Raw genomic sequence first — 24014 nt, 5'->3', positions numbered from 1 at the left:
TCTCACACACCTGCTTTCTTTGTTTCCCCAGGCCAGTGGCACTCCTATTGAGAATCAATTCTCTAGTTGAGTAGAAATTTTGGTATTGGTGGCAGGCTGGAGATAAAGAAGTGTGTCTTCTAAATATTCCTCAAATCACCGCATATAGAATGACTACCCCAAGGATTTACCATCTTTGTCATGGAATCATAAAAAGTTATTCTAAAGTAGCCTGCAGCCAGATGTCAGTGGCTCACACCTGTAATCCTATTATATAAAAGGATGTCCTAAACCTTGTGATCTTCTCATTTTTAAACTACCTGGTACTGTTATAGGTAGGGTTTTATTTTGTTTTTCTCTCTTCATATCACTTTAAATTATAGACTACATTTTTTAAGATTTTTATTTTTTGCTCAGATGACTTATAAATATACATGAAGCCAACTATATCCCTTGCGAGATTCTTTCAAAAAAACCCAATTCTATCAATATATAAAAATCAAAAGGTTGCTGTTGGTCAAGATTAAATAAGACTAACCTCAAATAGACTAGCTGTGAGTTCTTCCAATTCTTGTCCAAGTTGATCTCGCACTTTTGAAAGTCTCTCACATTCTTCATCTTTTAACTTCAGCTCCTATGAGAAATTACTCATATTTATTTAGATCTCTGTAGTTTAAAGTTATATTTGGTAGACTGTATAATTTTTACTAATATATTACCATCTCCTACATGGTCACATTAAAAATGTTTATTTAGCACTTGCTACATGGATATTAGCATTTAAAATCAAGAACAGTGTTAATGACAAAAAATACATCCCACATTTATATATGACTTCTTTGCAGGTCACAAATAGATGATTAAAATTCCTTTAAGACATTAAAATAGAGAACAAAAAGACATTATAATATGCAACTATGTATTGAAGTAGCCCTAAATTAACCTCTTCACATATTAAGTCACAATTATACTAATAAAATAAGGAGTCAGTCATGGTGCAACTGTGGAGGTATCAGTTTTTTAATCCTCCAAAAAAGAATTCCTAAAACCAAATACACCTACTAGGACATTAGAAGAACCTAATGTCTACACCTTCAACAAAATGTTGTGGTGGTTTATAAGCAGTTTGCATCACCTAAACTAATATATTGTGCATGTGTGACTATTGATACACCAATGTAACTGCATACACACATATATAACTCACTTAATCAACAAAATATATTGAGAATCTATTACATGCTTCAGATAAAACATAAACAAAAACACATGCAATCCATGTCCTCATGAAGCTCAAAAATAAATGAAGCATGTGTGTGGAAGTATATGTTTTTGTCTGGGCATTACCTGGAGTAGGGCAGACAATCAAATAATATAAATAAAGAAATACAACTTTCACTTTCAATCAAGACAGGGTAACAAGGTTCAGATTTGCCACACATCTGACTAAACTAAAAAAACTGGGAAAAACATATGAAGCAATAATTTTCAACCCACTGTACATTTGGCAACAAAGAGTGATACTCTAGAAACTGGACACAAATAAGGTGAGCCCTAGGTTATTATATGAAGAGAGAACAGGTTAGAAAAGTTTAAAACTGTATTCTATAGATTCAAGAAACTTGAAGTAAGACTAATCATGTTAAAGAAAGAAAAACATAAAAAAGATCCAAATCAAACTTTTGGAACTGAAAACTACAATGTCCAGATTTTAGCATATACTACATGGGATTAACAGATTAAATACTTCAGAAAGAAAGTAGTGACATTAGAGACACAGCAATAGAAACTATCCACAACAGTGCATGGAGGGAAAAAGATTTAAAAATAAGTGAACAGAACCCAGTGAACTGTGGGATAATTATAGACAGTCTAATGTACATGTAATAGGAATCCATGAGAAGACAAGAGATAAGTGAGGAATGTAAAACTTTTTGGTAGATATAATCAAATCACATCAATATCATATTAAATGTAAATGGCCTAAATATACCAATTAAATGCAGAGATTATTAGAAAGGATAAAAAGAAAGACCAAACTACAAGATTCCCACATTAAATAGTAAGACAGACTGCCAGGTATGGTAGCTCACACCTGTAATCCTAGCTACTTGGGAGGATGGGTTTGAGAAGATCATAGTTTGAGGCCAGCCTGGACAAATAGTTCAAGAGACATCATCTCCAAAATAACCACAGCAACAGACTGAAGGTGTGGCACAAGTGGTATAGCACCTGATTTGCAAGCGTGAAGCCCTGAGTTCAAACCCCAGTCCCACCAAAAAAACAGAAATGAATAAATAGGAAGACACAAAGAAGTTAAAGGATAAAAAATGGCAGCTGAAAATAAACAGAATAAAGAGAATGACTGTTGATATACTTTTGATTCAAAGGTTGCCATAATTCAGAACATATTTTCATATTCAAGAGTCCTCTTCAAGCCTTCAGACCTCAGTAAATATTAAAACTATTTTGTATTCTTAATAAAATTATCTCAACACTACCTCTAAGTACAGCAAAACAAGATTTCAAAAGAATTTCCCAACTGGTTAGCAGTCTGCAAAAAACTGAAACTAGATCCATGTATATCACCCTATACCAAGATTAACTCAAAATGGATCAAGGATCTTAATATCAGACCCCAAACTCTTAAGTTGATACAAGAAAGAGTAGGAAATACTCTGGAGCTAGTAGGTATAGGTAAGAACTTTCTCAATGAAACTCCAGCAGCACAGCAACTAAGAGATAGCTTAGATAAATGGGACCTCATAAAACTAAAAAGCTTCTGTTCATCAAAAGAAATGGTCTCTAAACTGAAGAGAACACCCACAGAGTGGGAGAAAATATTTGCCAACTATACATCAGACAAAGGACTGATAACCAGAATATACAGGGAACTTAAAAAACTAAATTCTCCCAAAACTAATGAACCAATAAAGAAATGGGCACGTGAACTAAACAGAACTTTCTCAAAAGAAGAAATTCAAATGGCCAGAAAACACATGAAAAAATGCTCACCATCTCTAGCAATAAAGGAAATGCAAATTAAAACCACACTAAGATTCCACCTCACCCCTGTTAGAATAGCCATCATCAGCAACACCACCAACAACAGGTTGGCGAGGATGCGGGGAAAAAGGAACCCTCTTACACTGTTGGTGGGAATGTAGACTAGTATAACCACTCTGGAAAAAAATTTGGAGGCTACTTAAAAAGCTGGACATCGATCTACCATTTGATCCAGCAATACCACTCTTGGGGATATACCCAAAAGACTGTTACTCCAGAGGCACCTGCACATCCATGTTTATTGCGGCATTATTCACAATAGCCAAGTTATGGAAACAGCCAAGATGCCCCACCACTGACGAATGGATTAAGAAAATGTGGTATCTATGCACAATGGAATTTTATGCAGCCATGAAGAAGAACGAAATGTTATCATTCGCTGGTAAATGGATGGAATTGGAGAACATCATTCTGAGTGAGGTTAGCCTGGCTCAAAAAACCAAAAATCGTATGTTCTCCCTCATATGTGGACATTAGATCAAGGGCAAACACAACAAGGGGATTGGACTATGAGCACATGATAAAAGCGAGAGCACACAAGGGGGGGTGAGGATAGGTAAAACACCTAAAAAACTAGCTAGCATTTGTTGCCCTTAACGCAGAGAAACTAAAGCAGATACCTTAAAGCAACTGAGGCCAATAGGAAAAGGGGAACAGGTACTAGAGAAAAGGTTAGATCAAAAAGAATTAACCTAGAAGGTAACACCCACGCACAGGAAATCAATGTGAGTCAATGCCCTGTATAGCTATCCTTATCTCAACCAGCAAAAACCCTTGTTCCTTCCTATTATTGCTTATACTCTCTCTACAACAAAATTAGAAATAAGGGCAAAATAGTTTCTGCTGGGTATTGAGGGGGGGGGAGAGGGAGGGGGCGGAGTGGGTGGTAAGGGAGGGGGTGGGGGCAGGGGGGAGAAATGAACCAAGCTTTGCATGCACATATGAATAATAAAAGAAAAATGGAAAAAAAAAAAAAGAAGTAATACGGGAATGACTGGAACCTAGATAGGGAGCAGAGATGGACACTGAGGAACCAAGAGTGAGTGGGTGGCGATAGTAAGGCAGGGGAGCAGTCTCCACCCACCGTGCTGAGGGGAGACACAGGGTATCAGAACCAGCCCAGATGATTGTATGTTTCTGAATATGAGTCTCTAACTTCTTCCAAAGAGAAATAAATCTGATTTTAGATTGGCAAAAAAAAAAAAAAAAAAAAAAAGAATTTCCCAATTAAGCAAAGAGATTAGCAATCAATTAGGGTCAATAAGTAACACAAAGTGTTTTCAAAGATAAGATATATGTGCTTAATAGCTTACCTCTACATAGTCTGTGATTTCACTAAAACACTGTGTATGAAGACAATAAAGCCAAATGGTAAAAGCAAAATGATACCACCATATCCTTCCTTTTGGGAAAAGTTTAAAAGGCTATTAATTTTTCTTCCTGATACAATATATTTTAACAAAAAATGTTACCATATATGCATGGCTATTTAACCATTAGCCATGCATCGAGGCAGTTACATATGCCAGGTTATTTTCCGATATTAGGCTAGGGACTGGGGATTTTAAAAAAAAGAAGTTATGGTGTTGAGAAAGTCAAATCTGGTAGGAAGAGGATGAAATACATGCCTATGAAATATCATAGTATGCAAGAAATTATACCTATCTAACGCTTGCCCTATCATCTCAATTCTCAAAATGTAAATTGGTATTTTACCACAGTTGTCAAATTTATGCATGTACAGTTTTTGATATCATTCCCATATTGTGCTTTTGATGTCATCAGTGATATCCCATTTCACTTCTGCAATCAAAAATCTGTATCTTGTATTTTATTCTTTGTCAGTCTTGCCAGAGGTTTGTCATTTTATTGATCTTTTAAAGAACCAGAATTGTGTTTTATTCATATTCTCTATTTTTCCTCTTGTAAGTGTCACTGAGCTCTGCTCTTATCGTTATTATATTTCCTTCTCTGGTTTTATTTTGGTCTTTTTTTTTAAGTTCTTAAAGTAAAAGCTTAAAATGTTCACTAGAAACTTTTCCCATTTTTAATGCTATATATTCTCCTCTGAAATATAACAACAGCCACAAATTTGAAAATAGAAATTTTAAAAACCAAGTGGGAAACAGAATAACTTACCAAGAAAAGAAAATCCTGAAAGGTAATTTACAGAAAATATTCATGCCCAGTAGAGTAATGAAAGTAATGTCACTAAACAATTCCTCAAAATAAAAAGAATCAAACAATGACTTTAAGTAAATGACTACCAAATCAAACACATATAAGGAGGGAAAAATGTGCATGTAGAATATAACCACTAAATTTGCATTACAGATAATGCAAGACAGAGAGCAGTCAATTCAGGGAGTACAAGAGCTTTCAGAATCTCATTTTTCCAGTGAATTCTCTAAGACAGGTCTTCTTTATTACTCAACCAATGTCATAGATTCCTTTCTGCTGCTCAAGAGGAAATGAAGTTGAACAAATGTAAAGGATAAGTGTAGAACTGTAATGATATCTTTTATGTCTTGCCCCACCCCATGGAAAAGTGGCAATTTCTAGTATAATATGTGGAAGGATAATTTTTTTTTTCTTACCCTCTGAGCTTTTGCAAGTTCTTCTTTTAATCTTTCGTAGCCCTTTTCTCTAACTTCCAGAACAGATGGGCTTCGTAAACGGGACAGACTATCTGTACTCAACCCAAAAATATCATCACTGCCAGCACAAGTCTCTGTGACAGTGGCACCCTGTAAAAACTGTCTCTCTGCATTGCAGGTGTCCTTTCTCGTAGTTAATTTAGTTAGACCAGTTGCGACTCCAGAGCTAATAGAAGATGCTGGGTCTGTAACATGAATGCTGTAATGGAGAGAAACAATTCTCAGAAAACATCAGTATATGCTCAAAAGAAATGGCAAAAATCATAGCTCCAAAACTATACTATCCATTTGGTAGCCTTCCTATTTAGTTAACAGCAAGCCCTCAATACAAGTTTCATTTCAAGTGCTCAGTGGGCACGTGGCTAATAGCCATCATTCATCTTAGCAGAGAAACAGAACATTTTCATTGTCACCTAATTCTACAGGATACTATTACTTGAGAACATGGGCTGGCAAACTACTGCCTGATGGCTTAATCAAGCCTGCCACCTGTTTTCGAAAGTCCCATAAGCCAAGAATGATTTTTACATTTTCAAATGGTGGAAAAGAAATCCAAATAATAGTTGTGGCATATAAAAATTCATGTGAAATTCAAAATTTTTTGTCCATATATAAATTTTATTGGGATACAGCCATGCTCATTCATTTACATGCTGTCCATGTCTGCTTTCACGCTCTAAAAGACAAAACTGAGAAGTTGAGACAGAGACTGTGTGGCTTGCAAAGCCTAAAATATTTACTGTCTGGCCCCTTACATAAAGTTTGTTAATCCCTGCTCCAGAACATTAAAATGTATTGCTCTACATGGGCAAGCTTATATTATTCAGATTTCCCAAAATAGTAAAACTCAAGGTAACCAATTTTTGAAACTATTTTTTTCAAAACAACAATCCAAAATAAATGTGCTACTGATCTCCTACCCGATGCTAGATATTTCTGCACAGTTTAAACGTCTGGGGGATGAATACACAGGTTGGGTAGGAAGATCGGAGACATCCAGTGCATTAGCCTGGACAGGCGCAGAGCATAAAGCTGAAGGATGTGGCCGGTAGATGACACTTGGTGAGGTAGTCTGCTCTTGAGTTTCTGATTCACATACACCAAGGAGGTCTGGAGAAGTAGGTGAAGCAAGGTTTACTTCATGGAAGCCTTCCAAGGGGTCATTAGCCATAGCAAAGGCCTCATCATAAGATAACCTATGCCAAAAGCAAAAGAATATAATTACTAAATACATTTGAAACAATTAAAATGTAAAAACTGCAAATGTGTTTAATAATTCATAATAAAGTATAACCTTACAAAAAAGATAGCAAAGAAGAAAAACCTACAGTCATTTAACATTTAATCTAAGTGACCTCGGAGTAAAATTACTGCACAAAAGGCAAATTACCTGATTTCGAAGAAACTTGAAAATAATAGCTAATATTGTTAAAAGTATAATTAATAAGTAAATATGAGGAATACATAAAAATCTCCTTGTATTTTTAACTTTGCTATCATCTGTGACCTTGGTTAGATAAAATAAAAAAGGCAGTAAAGATACACACACACCGAGAGACTTGAGTTCAGTGTTACACTCTCTGTTTTGCCTCAGACTGGCCATGTGACTTGGAAGAGTCAATGCTTTTTATTATGAAATTATATACAAGTTATATAGGAATTTCAGAGCTCCTGTATCCCATTCACCCACAAGAGCAAACTGTTAACATGTTTGAGCCATCTGAAAATGTTTCCATCATGATGCCTATTAACCCTTAATATCTCAAATGTGTGTTCATACGTGTGTGTGTGTGTGTGTGTGTGTATAAACCATATCCTAAGTATATGGATATTCTATCACAATGTCATCATCAAAATCTAGATGTTAACAATTGATCAAAATTACCATTTAGTGAAGAGGACCCAAATATTGCTGATTGTTCCAACAGAGTCCTCTATAGGTCCACGGTCCTCTACAAGTCTGAATAACATGCTTAATTTCCCTAAGCCTTACATTTCTCCTCTGATGGGAAGAGAATGAGGTAACACTATCTCCTCCTGTGTCCTGTTGCCATGAGGATTAAAAGAGACATCCCTTAAAGCATTTAGTAGAGTACTATGTACCTGGCACATAATATGGCCTCAATATACATCTGTTATCACAGATATTAACAATTACAAGTATGTCTCAGTTTCTCCATTAGCAAAAAGTAATTTTACGTAATACTTGATAACACTGCAACGTTTACATGAACACTAACAAGTATCCACTGAAGTTTTTCACTGAAAGAATCTAAAGCTAAATTTCTTATAAACCCTTTATTAATTTCCCACTGTCAGCAGAATAAAGTTCAAACTTACTAGCCTGAAAGGTCTTTTTCCATCAGAGTTCAACCTCTCCTTCCAATTTTTTTCCTTCCTACAACAGAATACTGCTTTGATAAAATGAATGATTCTTCCTAGAACTTCAAAGTCCCCAGACACAAGCACCATTATAGCATATAATTTCTTCTACAAAATGCAAAGTATTCACTTGATACACTGAAAAATTTGACTCTCACATCATCAATAAAAAGTGTTAAAAATGTGAAGTAGAGACAAAAAGGTTGCACTAAAGTTGTGATAGAAGACTGTAGATTCCATGTTCATGTATTCTCTCACAATTATATACCATAATCTTTCTAGGATGTACATAGACAACCAAAACTACAAATCTACAAATGCCAAATTCCCAACCAAGCAATAGCAAATAGTAAATTTAGTCCTCAAAGCATAGCTAACTAACCCTTTTTTTTTTTTCATGCAAAATTCTCAGTAGGTCAAATGAAAGCTCAGATTAGCAAGGAATTTAAAGCATTTAATACTCAAGTTTTTTTCATTCAAAGGATAAAATTTTCACTTTTATGTAATTCACACACATACACACATCAAGAAAATATCTATATTCAAAGTATGTGTTTCATTTTCACTTGAATATAGTTCACTAATCAATTCATTTTAAGGTAGAAAACCTTTGCAGTAAGTTTTCATTAAACTGACATTTTATCAGTAACTATGGGACTTCCTTTCTTCTACCCCATATACTTTTAATTCACCTCTTCTGCCCTTGAAGGCTCACTGAATTACATAGTATAAAAGCATTTTCATTTCTGGAACTGCAAAGTGATACAAATCCTCTGGAAGAAACTGTGGCAACTTCTAACAAAATGGTGTGTTCATTGGTATATAGCCCAGTGTGCCACTCCTAAGGTAAGGCTTTATCACTAAAAAAGTTGGCTAAGTGAAAAAGAAAAGATACATGCATACCGTTAGCAGCAGCATTTGTAGTAGCAGAAGGCTAGGGTACATCCTCATAATGAAGCACTATAAAGGAGCAAAAAGAAATGAAAAAATCCACAAACTGCTATGAAGTGACCTTCAGGACATACTGGTAAATAAAAAACAGGATAAACACCTGTACATAGTAAGCTACCTTTTAACCTAAGGAGAATAAAAGTACAGGTTTATTTATAGGTATATGAAATATATGTGTTTGAATGCACATATATTTTAGAAGTGGAGGGGCAAGGTAAAAACTAAAAACAGTTATCTGTAGAAGTAGGAAAAGAATAGGCAGAGGAAAAAAGCATGAAATCTAGATTTTTCTCACTGTACCTTAATTTGCTGATTTGGATTTGAGCTTATGACCGTATGATAAAACAAAATTAAATTTTTTAAAAGAATCTCTAAAAATAAATAAATCTAACTATATTGGGATGGTAGCTTAACCACATACAAAATAATTATTTCAAATCATTTTAAAACACAGTAATATAAATGTAAATTCGAATTGGATGTATTCCAAAGACGAAAAGAAATTAGAAAATACCATTATACATACAAGTTGAAACATTTAAGTTATGTTAATGTCATTTGGAGCCTAGATTTTTTAGCATATGCAAAAAAATACAAATACAAAATCAAGGAAGTTAAAATCTTAGAGCCCTAAATTTGAATTTAAAAGACTAGAAAACATAATATTAAAAAAATACTACTTTAAAAATCCCTAACTTTATCCAAGCATAGCAACACTGATTAACAACAGCTCCTTCAAGAAATGGCTGCTCTTAGCCTGGGGCAGTAACATACAAAAGGACCTTAAAACATCTTGTTATACCAGGAAGCAAAAAACCTCACAAAAACTACTGGAGCAGTATCAAAGGAACTCCCACTTGCCACAGATGGGACAATCTGAACATCAAAAAGGATAATATCTGCAAAGAGATGAAATTTAATTTTTTTAAATCCATGGACTCACAACAATACTAAAAATAAACTAATATAAAACTTCACTGGTACCCTTCGATCACTACTATGAAATCAATTATTTTGAAAACTGGAAAATAAAAGGAAAGAATGAAGTACTTATCCTTAGTTTCCTGCATGTCATGGAGCTAAATAGTTCATGACAAAAGGATCCTCCCAAAAATTTTAAAAAAAACTCTACTTAATAAATATTACTTTGAAATCCTAATGAAATAATGGATCAAGGCAATAATCATTGATACTTATTAAAACTTTAACAGAGTGGTTCACACCTATAATCCCAGCTACTTGGGAGGCACTGCAAGAGAACTGCAGTTTTGAGACCAGCCCAGGCAAAAAAAAGTGAAACCCTATCTCAAACAACAAGCCAGGCATGGCAGTATACCTGTAATTCCAGCTACACAGGAGATGTAAGTAGAGGATCGCAGCACTGGAATGACCCAGACAAGAAGCACGAGATCCTCTCTGAAAAATAAGTAAAAGCTAAAAGGGCTAGAGGCATGGCTTAAGTAGTAGAGCACTTGCCTAACCAAGCCCAAGACCCTGAGTTCAAACCTTAGTAACCACAAAAGACAAAACATACACACCCCAAAAATAGCTGCTTCAGGAACTTCATAGTTAAAGGATCAAAATGATAGTATTTAAACTCACTGAACACATCTTATCTCAAAAAGGGAAATAATCAGACAAGTGATATGTGGTAAATAAAAAATGAACACCATCCCATACCATTACCCTCCCTAAAAAAATAAAAGGAGCCCAAACTAATCAAGCCTCTACATCGTTACCAATTTACAGTAAATACAGAAGAGAAAGGAATATATTAAATATGATACCATAGGATTAAAACAGAAAAGCCTTGACTTTGGTAAATTCTCATGGACAAACCACCTGGTTTTGTCAATAAACAAAATGTTACAAAAAAATAAATAAAAACAAACCAGAAGCTAGTGGCTCACAACTGTAAACCTAGCTCGAGAGGCTGGTGGTCAAAGCCATCCCAGGCAAAATATGCAGGAGATACTCCTCCCTCCACCCCCAATAGCTGGGCACAGTGGCGCATACTGATCACCCCAACTACTCAGAGGCTGAGATCAGGAGGATGGAGGTTCCAGCCCAGTCCAGGCAAAAAAGTTCACACAGCTCCTTACAAACAGAAAAAAGCTGGGCCAGGTGGTGTTTGCCTATCATTCCAGCTACAATGAGAAGCATAAAATGGGAGGATCAGGGTCCAGGACAGCCTGGGCAAAAAGTGAGCCCCTATCTCAAAAATAATCAAAGAAAAAAGAACTGGAGGCATGGCTCAAGTGGTAGGGCACCTGCCTAGCAAGTGCAAAGCCCTAAGTTCAAACTCCAGAACTACCCCCAAAAAATTAATAAAATAAAGTAAAAAGCAGGGAGAGGTATACAGAATTTATACATTTAAAAAGAGATGTAAGGGCTGGCGGAGTGGCTCAACCAATAAGACCGCACGGCACTGAGTTCAAACTCCAGTACTGCCAAAAAAGAGTTAAGAGCTATAAGCTCCTGGCTTTATAGTTACGCAGCTATAGTCATGTTACATAGCTATAGTCATTTGATTTTCAATAAAGGAGCCCAAAACATGCATTGGAGAAAAGATGCCTCTTCCATAAATGTGCTAGGAAAACTGGATATTCAAATGTAGAAGACTGAAAGTCGATCCCTCTCACCCTGTACTAATATCAATTCAAAGTCCATCAAAGTGGCTCTTCTTTTTAACGTAAGATCTGTAACTCTGAAACTACTGAAGGAAAGAGTAGGGAAAACACTGGAATATATAGGTAGGCAACAACTTCCAGAATAGAATTCAGATAACTAAACAAGTAAGAGAAAGGACTGACAAATGAGACTGCTTCAAACTAAAAAGCTTCTGCACAGCAAAGGAAAAGTCAGCCTACAGAATGAGAGAAAATCTTCACATGCTATACATGTATGAAAAACCACTGCAAAACCCCCGAACAATGAATATACACTTTAAAAATGAAGGACAGGAATGTAAAACTGGTCTTATTTAGGAGAAGGTACTAGTGGGAGGGAGGTGAATGGGGAAGGTGAAGAAGGGTGAATATGATGAAGTACTTTATATACTTATAGACCAATGAAACCTGTGGAAATTATTTTAAGAAGGGAAAATGAGATCTGGGAGAATGATGGTGGGGGTGAATCTAATCAAGGTACATTATAAGCATATATGGAAATATCACAATGAAATCTTTCTGTACAACTATATATGCTAATAAAAATGTTTTAGAGAAGAATCTCATACTGAAAATTCTTACCTGAGCAAAGTAAGTTGTTATCTTTAAGTAGTAGTACTCTTTGCAGTAAGCAATGAGTGATTGAAAAAGAACTTTTTTTTTTAAGTTTGGTAGCACTGGGGTTTGAACTCAGGGCCTCACACTTATATGTGCTCTTATGGCTTCAGCCACTCCACCAGGTTATAATACATATAGACATGGAAATGGGAAACAGAAAGTAAAATAGGTACTGTCCGGGGGTTGGTACGGAAAGAGTGGAAGAGGGTGAATATGGTGGCTATATTACCCATGTATAAAAATGGTACTCATGTATAAAAATGGAAAAATGAGATCTGTTGAAACTATTCCAGGAAGGGGGTGGGGATAAAGGAGAATGATGGGCTGGATGAATTCAACTATGATATATTTTGTGAACTTTTGTAAATGTCACAATGTACCCCCTCCTTCCTACACAACAACAAAAAAAGAAGAAGAACTAATTTCCACTGCAGATTATCCTAAATCATAAACTTGTCAAGGAACACATTAAATTTACAGGTGAATTACTAATACAACTTCACTGGCCTTACTACTCAACTCAAAGTAATAATGCTAACTTCCAATTGTAAGGAAAAACTGATTAAAGCAATTTGCCTCAGACTCTTAATAGGCATTCATGTTATTTTTTCTTTGGAAGTCAGTATTCTTACAGCAGGAACAGCAGCAAATCTTTACCGAAAGTCAATGATGTGTCAGATGGTGGCACTAAGAAATTCACGTGTATCAACTCATTAAATGACGCCTAGAATACCTGGGATGACCTTGATTCCTCTTAAGCAGGATGCTGGTTCAGTTAAGGATGAGTGTCCTTTGCGGCCCCCAAGGAGACCAAGTTCTGTTCCTCCGAGCACCAGTGGTCAGACCTGCTTATGTCTCAGCATTTTTCCAGGACCAACCTGTCCAAGGATGATGTGGTGCATGGAACATTCACCTGTTACTGACTATGTTCACGGGTATGCACTGCAGAAAGCTGCCCAGGCAGGCCTCTTGATCACATGGTTATTTTGAGAATTTAATTGTTGAAGAAAGGTTTGAAAGGAATTCTATCCAAGAAATTGTGAAATGGAGCACCACATTCTGGTGAGCTAATGTGTTGTTTCCTAGCTCACAAGACTCACTGTATAACTAAATATTACATACAAGTTTGGTTTTTTTTGCCTTTTAATTTATTAATCTTAGCTTTATTGCTATCACTACACGGTAATAATTCCGTATTTGTTCTGGGAATAACGAATAAAAGGAAAGACTGCTAATTCATGAGTAAAGACTTTAAAGAAAATTGGAGTTTTTAATTTTGGGAAACATCCCTCTGTTTAGTTGGTTCCATGTCCTAGGGAAACTTCAAATTCAGAGGTGCTGATATCTCACATTACAGATTCTAAATCTAGGAAGAAAAGCTAGCAGAGTTTGTGAATTTAGTGAAGTTCTATTTAGGGAAGAGGTCTGCCTCTCTTGTAGATTTATCAAAACTTTACAGCATGCAAACAGACTTCACCTCAAATATGTTTTACTTGTCCTAAAATAATCTGTCCACAAATATAAAACTATAATAAAATATTTTCCCACTGTGGGAACTGTTAATGAGACAATGTATTCTATGAAAAGGAAATCTTTAAAAATATATAATAAAAAATGTGTTCTACTTTTATGTAGAAAAAAAGAAAAATCCTAAAAACTTCTTACAAAAATGATTTTTTTCTAATTAAATTTTTGACCTGAAAAAAAAAAATTCATCCCTAGGATAGTTCAAGTAATTAAGATGAATTTTTGGTAAAGTATTTTCCATTAAGTATCTGAGATGTCAGGTGTGGCGGCGAATACCTATGATCCTAGCACTACGCAGGCTGAGACAGAGGACTGAGAGTTTGAGGTCAGCCTGGGCTATGAGACAGAGAATGTGTCAAAAAAAAAAGTATCTGATGACATGAATAAAATGCACACACATAATTTAAATGAAACCTAGGAACTTGATATGTAAGAAACTAACAAGTAAAATCCATTTCCCACAAAAAAGCATATTCCCTTATTTAACCTACCCTGAGACAAGTGGGAAACAGAATTTAGTTCTAGAAAAAAGTTAAACTGTGATTTTCATCTTTTTCTAAATCAATTTAATATAACTGAAAATAAAATGTATTTACTAAAAATCCTCAAAGCAGTACACTTTGGAAAATAAATCATTTCCCACACCACAGGTATCTGACATTACAGCAGAGTAGAAACATAGTACCTGAAAAAGCAAGCTAAAGTTCTCACTATAAACATGATCTAAATTATCCCTACAAACTTGGACATGTCTTTTAACTTCTCCGTGCCCAAACATCTTAATCTATTTTGTGACGGAATTGGACCCAATAATCCTGTTGGATAAAGTAGTAAGTGTTCCCATCTGTTAAGAGTAAGGCCAGGGTTTGACTTCCCAATGAGAGGATTAACCAGCATATGCTTCCTCACCAAAAAGACTATACTCTAAAATCAAGCTGAAATCCTACTTTGACCAGTTCTGATGTGATCCTCCAAATCTAAGTCTTAATTACTCATCTGAAAAAATGGATATAACTATACCTGTCTCATAAGATTGTCATGTGAATTAAATTAGACAATACCCATAAAAGGTGCTGTATCTGGCACCTATCAATTAAAATTGGTTATTATAATTAAAATTAGTTACTCTTAAAATGATCTCTAAGCATTTTCTGACAGATATTTGCTAAATATTCTTATCACATTGTTTTAGCACAAATACCATCAATTTAAATATAGTATTAAAATCTGAGAGGCTTAAATATAGTATTAAAAATTAAAAGCTTATTGTTCTGAGTGTTTTTCCTCAACAAAGCAAACACCCATATATTACACTGTATGTATCAAATGATTTACCTTTATTGTCACAAAAACAGAAATTAAATATTCAAAGACAGGTTAAAGGAAAAGGCTTAAGGATTATATTATTTTCCTTTTTCAAGTTATTCACAGACTGTTTTGAGATGGGGTTAGGTCGTAGGAGGAAGATCCAGATGCTTTCTTAACTTCCAAATGACTTTCTAATTTAGCATGGATTATAGAAGAAAGAGCTCCCAACATTAAAACTTAGATCTCTACTTGAATGGCGTATGATGGACTATGTAAACATAGTCCATCAATTAGTTCACTTCCTTAAAACCCTTCAACAACACTTATGGCTTCAATACTGATGTTATAATATATATGATAAATTATACTTATTCTTGCTATAATGAAAGGTTGATTGCCAGCTTCAACTGCTCAGGGCACTAGGAAAATACCCTGGTACTAAGTTCTAAGAATACAAATACATATGTACTGAAGAGATAGCACACAGCCTACTTTGAGCCACTGGTTACTCTGAAGGGTCGGAAGGAAAGAGAATGGTTTAAGAAGCAAAATATACATTAAACTTCAACGCTAAATAGGAATCTAGTAGATTGGCAAGGCAAGGAAACAGGAAAGGACATTTAGGAAATAAGTGACACTAAGGAAACTCACAAAGGAAAGAGTGACAGAAAATCAGGAATAGAGAGGTAGCTAAGTGACAGATCATTGAAAGTCTCATTTAACATGAAGCTGTTGCTTGGAGTTCATCCTAAGGAGATGGTCAGATCTTCATCTTAGAAAGTACAGATGTACTGTGATGCAATAAATAGAAAACTGTCTCCCAAGGCAATAAAGACATCTATCTGCTAACAGGTAATGCAAGAGGCTATGCAACTCTCACCAAGATTATGACGGTTTGATCTAATGCTGAGGTATATTCTAATGCCGGGAACATTCGCAACAAAAATTTCACTTATTTCTATGCACATGCATGCACACACACACCTACTTAAACCTCACAGCCTCCCTCTGAAATCATTATTATACCTATTTTACAGACACAAAAACTGAGGTTCATAGAGATTAATTTAGTCAAAAGTAAACAGCTAATAAATAAGAGCTAGGATTCAAGCCCTTGTATGTCTGACTCCAACACCAAATTCAATCACCCACTTAAGATACACTTAAAATTAACGGAGGGGGTGGATGCACAGATAAAGGTTAGACCAAGACGAAGACTCATTAAAGCAAGTCTCACTCATACCAACTATAAGTGACAACCCAAACAGAAAAATACTTATCTATGAACCCTTCTTACTTTCAGAAAGAGAAAACTGAAATTTCCAGAATACACTGCTACTGAAATGAACATCTGCTATCACTTTGTGTCCTATTCTTTTTCTGTGTATTATTTTTGCTATCATTTCTTCCATTTTGTTGCTTTGTTAAGATTTAAACTTCTTATTGAACTCCTTATAGGACTTTGGAGAAAAAAACATATAAATCAAAACAGACAGACACTTCATTTTGCTAACTAAACTTATTTCTGTGTACTTTTAAAAATTCAGCCATTAAAAAAAAAGAATAGAATCCTGTCATTTGTGGTAATATGGATGGAACTGGAGATTATCATAAGTGAAATAAGTCAGGCACAGAAAGACAAAGCTTGCATGTTCACATGTATACATGGAAGTTTAAAACATTGACCTCACAGAAGCTGTGAGTAGAATAGTGGCTAGTAGAGGCTGGTAAGGAGGTGGCAGGCATGGAAAGGGATGGAGAGAAGACAACTAGCGGATACAGGGACACAGTTGGATAGGAGGAATAACTTCTAACATTCTATAGCAGAGTAAGGTAACCATGGTTGACAACAATTAAGTCAACCATTTTGAAATTATTAATTTCAAAATAATTAGTAGCATCAGAATATTCCTAACACAAAGAAATAAATGTCTGAGGTGATGGATATGCTGATCATTAAACAATGTTTGTCTGTTGGTACTGGAGTTTGAACTCAGGGCCTCACATTTGCTAGGCAGGCACTCTTACCAAGTGAGCCACTCTGCCAGCCCCTTTTTTGTGTTGGATATTTTTGTGATAGGGTCTTGTGAACTATGTGCTTGGGCTGGCTTCGAACTGCGATCTTCTTGAGTAGCTAGGGCTACAGGCATGAGCCGCTGGCACCCAGCTTTAAACATTCTTTACCTGTACTGAAATATCACACTGCATACCACAAATGTGTATAATTATTGTGTGAATTAGAAATTTTTAAAAATGAAAAAGGAATGGATATTTGATCCCAAGGTATTAGTGATTTTTTTTAATTTATGGTAGTAATGCATTTAATTTCCCTTATCTTTTAGAAAAACATACCAAAATATTTAAAGATGAAATTATATAATGCCTACAATTGGCTTCAAATAACACAGTAAGAGACAAGTAGATGGGGAAGACCACTATTGCTGATAGTCACTGGCTATGTAGTGGGAACTCTGAGGTTCATCATACTACTGTGTTTGCTTATTTTATTTGAAATTCTCCATAATTACAATGCTGTCCCAAAAAAAATGGGTTTTATTCAAATACTATATAAATAAATGAGGAAAAAATGAAAAGATGTGTTATATAAAATCATTTTTCATTAGCTATAAATTTTTAAATTGGCTTTCCAAACAAAATTTTAGCTATAATCTTTAAATTTTTACATTTACATTTTAAGAAGCAGTCTCTGTTTAAAGTATGAATTTAATTGGTAACTTACATGGGAAAAATTAATCTTTCCATTTTTATTAAAATAGGCCACAGATTACTTTTCACTAATTCTGCAGCACTTAGTATTGTGTCCAGGTGGAATATAAACATGGTACATTTAGAGCTGTCAGTTGTTGAATTTTATACTTAGGGTTTTCGGAAAATGCTCTGAGCTTGCTGGCTACTAATATTATATATTATACTTAATTACAATTCTTTGGAACAGAAATATAAAAAAAAATAGTTCTCTAAATTTCTTTTTCTTAATAATGGAAGCCTTATTTTGAATATATGTCACCTAATCATTTAATAGGCACTGAAATATGCACTGGTTAAGTAAATCAGTAAGAATCTTTAGGGAGGGCATAGGAAAGCAGTGTAAAATGGAGACAGTTATTCTAAGCCTCCTTCGTTGAAAAAGATTGAGACAAAGCAGTAAGTACCTTGACAGAGTATCAAGACTGGAGAAAATGCATTTTTAAAGTCTGAGGAAGCCTTAGTGTTTCATCACATAGCTTCAAAAAACCTTCCAATTCAAATCCCACCATTAACTAACTGTGTGAACTTGGGCAAGCCCATCTCTCTGACCCTCAGACTTGACACCTATGATAGTGGTGTCTCCTGACTGCAATTAAGAAAACCAAAAGGCTTAACTATTAAAGTAAAAATGTTTTGTAGATTATAAAGCATAATACAAATGAGTGATGTTTATAAAAATCTAAGAATAAATTATAAGGGAAAATAGCAAGGACATACTGTGAGTTTCGTCCTACAAATCAGAAGGGGTCCTTATTATGTGAGAAGGGGAAAAAACTAATCTTTCTGAGGTATGCAGCTGAAAAACACTTCTTTCAACAGGGATACTGTTTTTCAAACTTACTTTGGTTTTCCTTTTATATTTTCTCCCAATCTGCCAATCAGATGCCCCAAAACAAATCCATAGTACTATTACTCTTACATGGACATAGTAAGTTAATAGTATTTAATTTTTTAAATTAGTTCTAAGCTATCACCTGTATGCTCCTTTATGCTTCTAGAGCATTATTACATTCTTGAATAGAATTTACTACTAGGCTGTCAATTCATATACTAATAAGCGTATGTATACACAACCACCACCACTATGCTTATATTTACAATCCTGTGTTAACTAAACACAAATCCCTCATGCATGAACTATTTTGATAATTTTCATTTTTTCCTCTAAGTAATCTTGATTTGCGGCTACAACTATTTGTGTATTGCCAATATTCTAAAATAAATCGAGATTTTGTTTTCACTTTTCTAATCAAGACTATAAAATTTAAGCTTGAAACTATCTCATTTAGCTATAAGTTGAAGGAAAAGCATAAAGGAAAAATAGATACAGCCAGTTAATGCTACTTGTTGTAATTATCACTCCTTTCCTTAGTCCCCTCCATTTTCACTCTGAACACTCATTTCAATTTCTACTGCTAGCTCAATTTCAAGTGATCATCCATCACTAAACACAGTACAGTTTGTACTGGGTATCCAGACCAATGCTAGAGCTACAAAATGGAGTAAGATGACATAGCCTGCTTGCCATGAACTCATAGACTAAAGACCACCTCATCAAAAATGTTCCTAACACCCTAGAGACAGTTACAGATACAGTGCAAATATCAAACCTAATTAACATCAAAACAGAAGCATGTACTCAATATTATACAAACATAAAAGGGGGTGGGGGAATACCTGGCACAGTTAAGGATAATAGTATAGAAAATGAGAAACTAGCTCGGGAAGTGTTTTCAAAAACTCTGATATTTTATTTTTAGGATATCAAGAGTATAGTATGAAATTTATTGTCCTTTGTTGATCTGCATTTTAATCGAAATTGCACTAGACAAAAGTTCAGTTTGAAAAAGTATACTCTTTCAGAAGACCTCAAAACTTCCCCTCATTACCTCAGCACAAATATCTCTACTAACTACTCATACTTCCTTCTGCCCCACTACCCAACTGTTTTAGCTCTTTGTCTTGGCACTCAATAAAATTTACACATCCAAATATGTGTATACATATATATCCCCTTTACTTTTGAGGAATGTATATGTTATGTAAATGGTATGTTTCTATCTTCCAGATTCTTTATGAATACTTTCCTTTACCCCCACTGACTTGCAGAGTAGATGCTCAATGAACATTTGACTTTTAAAAAACCTTTGGTGACAGAATTACATAGTACATTCATATTAAGTATCTCATAAAAGCTAAATTAAAAACAATTCTTCAGCATTACAACCTACACGTGAAGTGGAAGTATAGTAATTAAGAGCAATCTTTCAACACTATAACCTACATGTGAAACAGCAGAGTATAGTGATTAAGAGCAAACAATTATTCAGTATTGCAACTGACGTGAAGAAGTGATGGGGGTGCAGTGGTTAAGTGCACTGGTACTGAAGACAGCTGCCTGACTTCTAATCTAGGCCTGTCATTTAATTAGCATGTGACCCTGGGCAAGCAATACAACCTGTCAGTGTCTCAATTTTCTCAATTATAAAATAAGGGTATAAATGACCTATCTCCTAGCTCAAGAGTAAGCAAGTTGGTAAAGTGCTCAGAGCAGGACTTGGCACATGAGAAGCCAGGTATCACCATCATCAGAAACCTTGAATATTTTTTAATGAGAAATACAAATGATGATACCTTTCATCTGTGTGCTTCACAGCTATACCTTTTCAGAAGGTGCAGACCAGTAACATAAGGAACCTGAGTGTTAAGAGTTGCACTTTGGGCAGTCACATATTTTTTAATCCTGGCTTTGCCATTATCCAGCTATCAGTGACAACTAAGTAACTACAGACAAGTTATTCTGACTCTCTGCACTTCAGTTTCCTAATTTGTAAAATTTGATGAACCACCTAGATCCCAGAAATGTCCTGAGGACTAAAGAATCAAGGTACCTTAAAACAGGTAGAGTGTCTGTCATACTATTAAGCTAATGTTTGCTCTGTCTTTGGTCCCTCAAATCCCACACAGAAAATCTCATGAATTAATCTCATTAATCCTCATCCCACAATTACGAACTTTACATTAGGTTGAAATGTATGAAAAACAGCCAGTACTGCCAATTTCCTAATGCTTCTACCTCATACTGTTTCTATTTACAGGTGGAGAAAATAAACTCAGAGAGGATAAATGATGTACTGGAGGCAGTAGGCTTAGTAAATGACACCATAAGTTGTCATTAGACCAGTTTACTAATTTCTTCAGTGAGACCTGCTCATGAGAGAAGAAAAATGTATACTAACCACTATAATATACAAAACTAATGGTGCTGACAAGTTTTTGTTCTGCCACATTAAAAAATAAAAAGGAGTGAATATTTCTAAGAACTTTTCAATTTAAAAAATTATTTGTAGAGCATCTACGTGTATGTTGAGGGAAGATTGTGAGTTTAGAGAAATCATAGCTAAAGAATATTAAAGAAGCATATGTATAACTACATTACTTCACTAATTAGAAACTCCACAAAGCAGGTGAACACCAAACAGAAAGTGGAAGGATAGATGCATTAAACATCACAGAGTAGTTAGTATATTTGCGAAACACAGTGGTTCACAAAACATGCATTAATACAAAACACTGTTATACTTAAAAAAAAAAAAGAAAATGTAAAGACTTTTCTTCTAATAGTAAGAAATACATTATTACACTCAAATCGTTTAAGCGTTAAGGCTTTAGAATCAGCTCACATAAACCATATTCGCAATACAATGTGTATCCAAACATGAGAAGTCTTATCAAAATGCACATTACTAGTAAATAAATAACAAATGTTAACAGAACCAGGCCCCATAAAACAAGTGAAACATTTAACAGTATCAAATATTTACTATGTTGGTCTACAAACCTATTCTGTTTCTTTTTTTCTTCACGTGTCAGTCACCATTTTTAAAAATATATATATATATTCGAGAACGAAATAAGGATAATGAACAGAAACTGGTCTTTCCATAGATTTACAAGCGAACAGTTTGTTTTAATCCTCTTATCGGCCTCTCTTCCAATTATGCAATCATTCCACAGCAAAAGATCACAGGGCTCTTGCGAGACACTGGAAGGAAGGAACCCGGGACAACAGAGGAGGGTACAAAACGCGTGGCCTGGGAACGGGACACATTTCCTCGAATCTGAACTGCCTCCCGGGATCAGGATCAACTCTGCGCTCTCACTGCCCAAGGCCTTACCCTTTAGCCATCGCAGATGCCTTTTACTCCCTGACAACCGGCAACTCTTCACGTGCGGCGGATCCCGGCCGCCGAGCACCACCACTTCTCCGGCATTATTAAGCTGCTTTGGAGCGGGCGGCGGGGGGAACTGTCCACGCCGGGGGACAGTAGTGTCATTAAGACGACGCCGGTGCAGCTCCCCTCACTCAACTCCCCCAAACGCAAGTCAGGCGGAACGGGCCGTGGCTCCGGGCGCCCGCGCTCTCACCGGGTTTCACCGAAACCCCCGCCGTGACCCCTACGGCCGGGGCAGACACGGCTGCCGCTGCGCTCGGCGTCCCGCGCTGCACGGGCGTCAGCTACTTAGGGAGCTCAGTTTCCCCCCTCGGCGACCCCGACTCCGGGCCGCGCTCCCCACCCGGCAAGTAACGAGCTTCAAGTCTCCCCGTCCCGGGCGCTCAGGACTTCGTAGTTAATGAGTAACGCGGCGCAGGAGCCGCCGCCCGACGCCCACCCGCGGCCCAGGGACGCCCAAGCCGCCCCCCGGGGGCCGAGCCCTCAGCCCCGCCGCTGAGGCTCCAGAGCCCGCGAGCCCAGGCACGAAGGCGCTCGCAGGGCCGGGTGTCCGCGCCCCGCCGCGCCTCCCGCCGCGCCGGCACCTGCACCGGCCGTGGCCGCCTCTCCTGGCCGGCTGGTGGAGGCTGGCGGGCGGGCGGGCGAGAGCGCGGCGCCGAAGGGGGCGGTGCTCCACGCCGCGGGCCTCGCCCTCCTGCGGCCACACTCACCTGACTAACCCACCGCGGCTGCTGTCCGCGCTCGGGGGCACTCGCAGAGCCGCGGAGAGCTCGTTCTGAAGCACCGAGAGGCGGAGGGGGACAGCGGACGGGTGCCGCTACACTCCGCCGCGGCGGGCGCACTGCGCGGGGTGCCGCCGAGGGAGAGCGGGACTGCGCCTGCGCCGGGAGCCGGGCTGGGAGCCGGGAGCGGCCATCCCAGGGGAGGGAAGGTGGGCCTGGGGGCGGGGCCTGAGTAGGCGGGAGCGGTGGGGGCGGGGCCGACGCGTTTCCGCGCTCCCTGGCGCTGGGGAGCGCCGGTCACAGGTTCCTCTGAGGGACCCAGGTGCCTCCGCGCGCGGTTTCCCTGGGAACGACCGCGGGCTGCCCCCAGCGAGGTTTCCCGGGCCCCGGAGGCCGCCTGGGGTTGATTTCCAGCTGTTGGATTCGCCAGGAGTGGAAAAAGCCACTTTCATTGTGAGTTGAGGACTGTTAGACCGACCTAAGACTTGACACCCATAGATAACCCTAAAACGTGTTTGTGTGTTGGGGGAGGAGAAGGAGGCTGCTAGAACCCAGATCCCATCATTCTAGCAGTTGCCACAGCGTTTGAGAATGTCGTTTCTGAGCCTGCCTGTCTTTTGTGTGAACTGTTTCACCAAACTTCTATCCCACTTTAAGTCTTCCAGGTGAGAAAAGGCCAAGTGCAGACAGAATCAAGATCTTAAGATCTGACAGAAAAGAAGCAATCAGCACCTGCATCTCTGTGTTTAGTAGAAGAAACATGCAATCTGTGTGATGCACATTGAACAGGACTGCCATTCTGGGTATCGATCACATCTTAGAGGCAGTAAGGGAAAGCAGGTTATGTGCGTAGCTTTTGGAATCTGCTACCTACTACCTCTGTGGTCTTGGGCAAGTTAATCTCTAATAATCCCCATTTTCTCAATAATAAGTGGGAATAATAAGAATAGTGTACCTTAGCCAGACATGGTGGTACAGGCCTGTAATTCCAGCCTTAGACAGGCAGAGGCAGGAGGATCATGTGTTCGAAGCCAACCTGGGTACCTAGTGAGACTCTCTCAAAAAGCTACAAAATAAATCTACCTTACTGAATTGTTGAGTCTAAATGCTGTAACACCTGCAGTACAGTGT

At 37.2% G+C, this 24014-nt stretch overlaps 1 protein-coding gene across 5 annotated transcripts in view; it reads right to left on the bottom strand.

The window, feature by feature from the left end:
• Positions 1-23039, bottom strand: part of Rab3ip (RAB3A interacting protein) — a 52815-nt gene extending 29776 nt beyond the window's left edge. The window contains exons 1-5 of one of the 5 annotated variants that reach the window (XM_074083889.1): positions 22872-23039; positions 8988-9044; positions 6623-6898; positions 5643-5901; positions 518-613 (exon numbers count right to left, since the gene is read on the bottom strand). In XM_074083889.1, the coding sequence (XP_073939990.1) occupies positions 518-613; positions 5643-5901; positions 6623-6873 (606 nt within the window). In that variant the 5' untranslated portion in view covers positions 6874-6898; positions 8988-9044; positions 22872-23039. Of the gene's footprint in view, positions 1-517; positions 614-5642; positions 5902-6622; positions 6899-8987; positions 9045-22104; positions 22557-22871 lie in introns of those variants that run through there. The other 4 variants (XM_074083890.1, XM_074083888.1, XM_074083887.1 and 1 more) reach the window with 4 other exon arrangements.
• Between the last annotated feature and the right edge of the window lie 975 nt (positions 23040-24014).

Source organism: Castor canadensis, chromosome 8, assembly GCF_047511655.1.
Source record: "Castor canadensis chromosome 8, mCasCan1.hap1v2, whole genome shotgun sequence".
Lineage (NCBI taxonomy): Eukaryota > Metazoa > Chordata > Mammalia > Rodentia > Castoridae > Castor > Castor canadensis.
This window is presented reverse-complemented; position numbering and strand designations above follow the sequence as displayed.